The sequence below is a fragment of the Daktulosphaira vitifoliae genome, unplaced genomic scaffold (assembly GCF_025091365.1).
Source record: "Daktulosphaira vitifoliae isolate Bord-2020 unplaced genomic scaffold, ASM2509136v1 Scaffold_1, whole genome shotgun sequence".
In the NCBI taxonomy this organism is placed as follows: domain Eukaryota; kingdom Metazoa; phylum Arthropoda; class Insecta; order Hemiptera; family Phylloxeridae; genus Daktulosphaira; species Daktulosphaira vitifoliae.
Window position 1 is genome coordinate 45,726,227 of NW_026099572.1, and position 7,007 is coordinate 45,733,233.

The 7,007-nt window shown below is 26.6% G+C and overlaps 1 protein-coding gene and 1 long non-coding RNA gene across 2 annotated transcripts; one reads left to right on the top strand and one right to left on the bottom strand.

Moving 5' to 3' along the window:
* Positions 1–667: 667 nt before the first annotated feature.
* LOC126899182 (uncharacterized) lies at positions 668–2,850 on the bottom strand. Its single transcript, XM_050673782.1, has 3 exons — positions 2,537–2,850; positions 1,923–2,450; positions 668–925 (listed from the first exon to the last, which is right to left on the bottom strand). The coding sequence occupies exons 1-3, from the start codon at positions 2,823–2,825 to the stop codon at positions 681–683; spliced, it is 1,062 nt and encodes a 353-aa protein (XP_050529739.1). The 5' UTR covers positions 2,826–2,850; the 3' UTR covers positions 668–680.
* Positions 2,851–3,849: 999 nt separating this feature from the next.
* LOC126899414 (uncharacterized) lies at positions 3,850–6,095 on the top strand. The gene is made up of 5 exons (XR_007702579.1): positions 3,850–4,207; positions 4,701–4,788; positions 4,893–4,964; positions 5,312–5,722; positions 5,789–6,095. It is a non-coding gene; the product is annotated as an uncharacterized LOC126899414 (long non-coding RNA).
* Positions 6,096–7,007: the final 912 nt, after the last annotated feature.

Consider the following 7,007-nt stretch of genomic DNA (forward strand, 5'->3'; position numbering starts at 1 on the left):
TATATATATATAGATATATATTTAATTTTTTATTACTTTTTAGATTTCTTTTTTCATTAATTATGATGTAATATAATATAAAAAACAAAATATTATTTGTATAATATAAAAATAAAAACATATTTGTTCTTATTAAATATATTTTAGCAAAATGTTATCTTATTGCTATTTATTTAAATAATTACGAATTTCAAATAAGTACAAAAATGTATTAAAAAATTTAATTGAATTACATAATTGAAAAAGAACAATTAAAAATATTTATAGCACAAAAAATCTATAAATAAAAAAAAATATATGCATCGTGTAATCATTGAACATCCAATGACAAAAATATTCATTAGATCTTAAATAAAAAAAAAAAATTCAAAAAAACAATTTTTATGATTAGAACAACATAAAAAATATAATGGAAAAAATAAAGTACAAAATGAATGATAGAAACGAAACTATTCATTAAATTGAAAATTCTTGAACGAAAGTTTGCAAAAATTATTACCAACTTGAAAGTTGTTTATAATACAACACTGTTGATTTTTCAACAATTATAAGTCATCCGCAGAGTATAGTTCAATAAAAATTTGTTTAAATTAAATCTATAGTCTCTGCGGCAAAAAATGTAAGAGTTATAAGTTAAATTGCTTGTTGATTTATCAAAATTAAATGTTTAGATGAGTTCATCAATTGAATCTAGATCTTTTTGATCGTTTTTTCTTAGAAACTTTCTTTGTAGAGCTATTCGTAGATAACTTTTTATTTTTTGTAGGATTATCAGATGGTGTATCAAAATTATTTATGCCATCAACATTGTTAGATAGTTCTATATTATTTACTAATTTTTCTAGTTCGATTGTATTAATTGTTTTATGAAACACATAGGAATCTATAATTTCTTGCGGAATTCTTTTGAGCAACACAAAAGGATCTATAAATACCAAAATTATAAATTAATTTTTTGATAACAATTTTATACAAAATAAATTATTTTTATATTAAAAAGTAATTATATTATTATAAAATTACGAAATCTTTTTTATAAACACCATTGGAACTTTAAAAAAGAATATATAAAAATAAATATTACTATGATAATTTCATAAGAATTCGTTTGTTATTTTCAAAACAAAAATGAAAAATATGTTTAAAGTAACGTAGTTTTGCTATTCGCTTAATAAACTTAGTGTAGAAGGGTTTCCGAGGAACTCCTTTAGGGTTTCTTGTCATAAATGCACTGAGAAACAAGAAGGTGCTAAGCCCCTCAATTGACAAAATTACCCCCCAACATTTTTTCAATTTACGTATGTTTTGATATGACTTATAACTTATAATACAACAATAATTTTGTTGGAATTTTATTTTCTTCAAAATTTTAAAATATCCATTATTCAGCCTTATCCTACAAAAAAATTTTGTGGGTCGATGATAATTTTAGGACAAGTACATATTAAGTTATTATTTCAACGAAATTATTATTTGATCAAAAATAATAAAATATGTCTAACCTAGTTGGACATCCTGTATAATTGTTTTGGGTAAGAAGAAAATCCAATTAGCACCCTCCAAAATGTTAGTTAAATGTTAGATTATTTTATGGTTTAAGTGTTATATGTATAATTAAGTGACTTAATTAGACTAAATTTAATTATTAAAAACTAAAGCTCTATGAAATATACTATTAATTTATTACTTCAAACATTAAAACAAAATATAACTCTAAAATTCATAAAAACAGAGGCGTCATTTGGGTGGAAACAACTAGGCTTTTTCCCTAGTCTAAATTTTCAATACATATTGGGGCCGTATAGTGTTTTAGATCGCAATATTAGCAAGACACAAAATATCAAGAATGTGATGCAGCTGACATACTTTACCCACTCATTCTATGCACATGTGTATATTATTATAAAAAAAATGACACTTACTCATATGATTGACTTTGTCGGATGGTATTTCCACATTAATTGGATTTGATTTGTTTTCAGTAGATATCTCGACGTTTGACACGTCAGGAGTTTTATTCTTACGATTTGAATTAAGAGTATAAGAATTATTTTCTTTGTCTTCATATTTATTTGTTAGTCTAAGTTTTTTACGTGAATCGTTAACGTCGTCGAGATGAGCTCTCTTCTTTGATTGAAAAGTCTTGGAAGTTTCAGGCTTTTGAATCCTTGAATCCTCGTCTTCATCAAATGTTAAAAGATCTTTATAAAATTTTATAATTTTACGTTTACTTGGACGTTTGCCAACATAATGAGGATTGAAACGTATGTTGATGTCGATTACAGGAGTTCTATTCTTTTTTCGATACATCTTGTGGGTTTCAGAATTGTTAATTCTTACATTTTCTTGTTCACCATAATTATTTACTATTTCGTCTGCATTAGTTTTTTTACTAGACATATAGTAGTCTATAATGTCTTGTGAAATTCTTTCTATCAATACAATCGGATCTATTGATTCAAAAATTATAAATATTTTATGTAAAATATATAAATTGTATATTAAAATATATTAATATAAAATAAATTAATCTTACTCATATGTTTGACAGCTTCGGATGGTATTTCCACATTAATTGAATTTGATTTGTTTTTAGTAGATATCTTAGCGTTTGACTTATTGCGAGTTTGATTTTTACGTTTCAAAATTAACGCATCAGAATTTTTTACTTGTCTTTTATTGATAGTTGTTTGTTTTTTAGTAATTTTCTTAACATGGCCAACATTAAGTGTCTTTTTTGATTGAAACGTCTTGGAAGTTTCAGGCTTTTGAATCGTTGTATCCTCGTCTTCATAAAATGTTAAAAGATCTTTATAAAATTTCATAATTTTACGTTTACTAGGACGTTTGCCTATATAATGAGGATTTGAACGTATGTTGACGAGAATGGAATTTGATTTTATATGTCCAGTTTTTAGATGGCTTATAGTCTTTTTGGTTTTGTTTTTCATGTTTAACTTTTCGTGCAGAGATATAAATTAAATATCTGACTACAAAAAATCAAATATTAAAGAGGTTTTGGGCAACTTTTGTAGGGTTTTAGGGATTAAGAAAATTTCCGTGTCACGCCTAAATCGCCCGTGACTGTTAAAAATATTAACTTAAACAATATAAATTTGTAGTCATGGAAACAAGAAGAAAAATTTATATATAAACAAATAAATAGGAATAAACCATCGCTTTTACATTATGTAAAACGAAAAATACATTGGCCATTAAAACTTTTAGCCAGAAAAATTAAAATTAAAATTATATTTAATGTTGTACAAGTTTGTAAAATTTCCATTTTCTTCAAATAAATTTTTTTTATTGTTGCATATTATATTTGAGATATTGAAATACAAAAATGTGTAAATCGACATAAATAAGTTTCAAAAATTTTAAGGTAGACAAATTAGTTATAAACTCACGTGAAATTAACAAAATATAAAGGGATGACATATTTATTATATGAATATTTTTCTTATAAATAATGATTAATTATCAGTCTTATCAGTCATTCCAATTTGATCAGATATTAATTCTTGTTCTAAATCATTTAATTTCTTGTAAAATAAAAATTATATTAGAATTAAAAATTTTTTTTTAAGATGTAATATGCAATTTATTAGTCATGGAATATTTTTTATGTTGGTATGGACCGTTAGTATTTTATAATAAAAAAAATATATTTTCTTTAATTCGAGTAAAAATATTTTAATTTTGGCAATTTAACTTTTCTTAACTCTAAATGGTAACTTGATAACTTTATTTTTATCACTAAAATAATCCGGAATAACGTTATTTTTATATAACAATATGTGTTATTCGAGGAATAATACAATTTGTCTGAGTTACATAAAGAAATTATTTTATAAATTTAATTTACATTTATACAAATTAGTAAGATTGATTTCAATTCCTACACTTTTAATAGTGTAAACATTATGATACGCTCACTGATGATTAAGTATGAACGAATGTTTCGGTGACTTATTAGTTCAGGCGTTCCGTATAGGCAAGCTAACTTTCAAATCCTCGGCAAGTGACGTAGACGCGCACTGTATTTACCAATCGAGAAAAATTGTGAAACTGTACTAGGAACTCAGGAGGAAAGCAATGAAGGTGGGCAATTTGATTTCCGAGACTCGGTAATTTACAAAAAAAAAAAAAAGTTGAAAAAATAGTACCAGGAATTTAATTGTGTTGAACTTTTAACTTTTGCGAGGTAAATATTTGATTTAAGACTTTTTCAGTAATAACTTTTTTATGTAAAATATTTATATCTACAGTTTTTTTCTTATAAACTTTTATGTAAAAGTCATACATTTTGAGATAAACTACAATTATTGAAAAACTGCCCTCATGATTGAATTTTCAACCCTCTTGAGGCACGGCTTAGGGTTGACCAAAATTAATGAAATTTGACACAAATTATTTTTTTATAGAGTTGAACAAATTCCGGGGGTAGCCTGTTTAAATTTAAAAAAATGAAAATTAAGGACCACCCTAATACATATATATATTTACACATATATACTTTTTTTTTTTTAATTGATTTTTTGTTTGCATGTACTACATTTATATTTGTGATCACCTTTATGATTATTTCTTATTGAAATGTTTTATGGACAATTTCACAGCAATTGTAATAATAATATTGTAGATATATTATATTATGGTAAAGGCAATATTAATTGATCTGATTTTGTAATTTTTAGTTTGTTGTATCCTGAGGAATGTTTCAATAATGGCTCAGCCTGTTGCCCAAGAGTGCTGGTTCTAATGAACAACGGATGTATTACACGGGTAATTCATTTTTATTTGTTAAATAATATTGGTCGGTCAGTAATTAATGTAGATTTTTCATGTTAATGGCACCGATAAATTGATTTTCATTTTGTAATTTTTAGATGGTATCTGTTGTGCCCGAATGAATACACTGAAGATTTCTGGCTGTTATCACTATTGGATTTATAGCAATGGTAATTCATTAAAAAAAATTAATTGTCAATTACATTTCTCAAAGTAGAGTTCATCTTTTTACATTTAAATTAATTTTGATTAACGAATGTTAATCATTAGGTTGATTTGTATTTTGTTTATTGTTGCAATTTGTACTACATCAGTCAATACATTCTCTCTCTCTATATATATATACTTTTTTTTTTCGTGTACTACATTTATATTTGTGATTCCTTTTATGATTATTTCTTATTGAAACGTGTTATTGACAATTTCATAACAGTTGTATTTATAATATAATTTTTATATTGTAGATATATTATTATGGTAATGGCAGTATTAATTGATTTGACTTTGTAATTTTCAGTCTGTGCATCTGTTTTGCCCGGTTGACGTGTATATTTATTTATATTCAGTTATGCGATTATTTATCGAATTGTGTTTAATGGAGTTCATCTTATTGCATAAGCAGCAATTGTTGTTTATATGAATATCTTTACTGATGAAAGTATAACGACAACGACGTGATTATTTATTAAAATGTGTAATTTATAATCGTATGACAAATGAAATATTTAATTCTTCTTATTTTCTCCTCTAGTATAATAGTGACTGTATTCATTAATATGATTTGTAAATTTTAGATAATGCACGGCCTTTGGTAAATCTACAATATTTTCACGTCTGTTGTACTCACGATGTGTTGATAGTTCTGTGCTGCTGGTTTTTTTTTAGCCTATGCTTGCCCTCCCTTACTGTTCGTCGATCCTCCAAAATGGTACTGTAAGCTTTTCGTTAGTTGTTATCTTGGATTTTATTTTCATTTATATTGTTTACTTTTCAGATCGCGTGTCAAACCTCGATTCCATAAGATATTGCCATTCGACAACGGAGGATCATCACGATTACAACGTGCAGTCCGCTCTTGGAGTTCATCGAAAACGTTTATTTCTTATTTAATTTACAACGTAATTCCTTTACCAATATTATTGTTTACGTTCGAGTCTCTCATTAAACCGTATTTTTCTAATGATAATTATATCAATTTGTATTCCAAGTACTACATTACTTCAATATGAACGAAATTTTTTTATGTGTGTGATCGAGACAATAAAGAAACATTAATTAATAAAGGAACGTTAATTTTTTTATTTTTAAAAGAAACTAATATCCTATGTTTACAATATTATTTATCGTACACGGCGACTCTCTTAGTCAATTATTATACATTGAATTTCCGATTCGTATTCGTTTTGTTCGAATGACAAACAATTCACTATTGTATTATTTTCAAATTTACAAGTTTAAATGTATTTATTCAGCGAATACTTGTATATTCGTTTTTGCCTACTCTATTAAATACATTCAACGTACTTTAATTTCGAATACTCTACTTCAATATAATATATTAATGGGTTTTAGTGAGTATTCTAATTCTGTATATTTCCCTCCACGAACAACCCGATTGGTGCGCCGCAATCCGAAATTCCCCTTCGTTATCTTCTATTACCTATTCGATACCTCTTTCCGTAATCTGTGGCCTACTTGATAACCGGCTTTTGCCTTCTCTAGATCGCGGAGCAAACCCTTGGTTTCCGTAGCGAGGCGTACGTTCGAAACGTTTGGACTACCTTTCCGAAATCATCTTATCCCGATCCAACTTCGCTTTGCAGCCTCTGCTAGAATAGCCGACGGGTTTGGATTTGTTGTGGGGTGGGGTTGCACTTTTTTCCGTAATCACTTGCTCCCGACCCCACTATCCTTTGCCAAAAATACGGAGCATTTATAGTGTTAGCGCGAGTTACACTGTAATATTGTATTTTTATCTTTGTTTAGCTGGTCAGCAATGTATCTTGTATTATAAATCTATTCAGTGTACGTTCCACCGGTGAACCATCAGCGACGCGCTCTAAGTTATGCTTGTATTTAAATATTGTCATTTAAATTAATTATAAATAAAATTACGGAGCAAATATTTTGTAAATTTTATTTAATTTTTGTTAAATTTAATATTTAGTGCATTAATCAAACAAATTAAAAAATATCAAACAAAATTAATTTAA

What these genes read in the sequence shown, in the direction of transcription:
- LOC126899182 (XM_050673782.1), bottom strand. Translation starts at nt 2,825, where the DNA reads ATGAAATTTTATAAAGATCTTTTAACATTTTATGAAGACGAGGATACA. An exon ending in CGAAGCTGTCAAACATATGA is followed by an intron (nt 2,451 to 2,536) that starts GTAAGATTAATT and finishes TTGAATCAATAG; the next exon opens with ATCCGATTGTATTGATAGAA. An exon ending in CGACAAAGTCAATCATATGA is followed by an intron (nt 926 to 1,922) that starts GTAAGTGTCATT and finishes TGGTATTTATAG; the next exon opens with ATCCTTTTGTGTTGCTCAAA.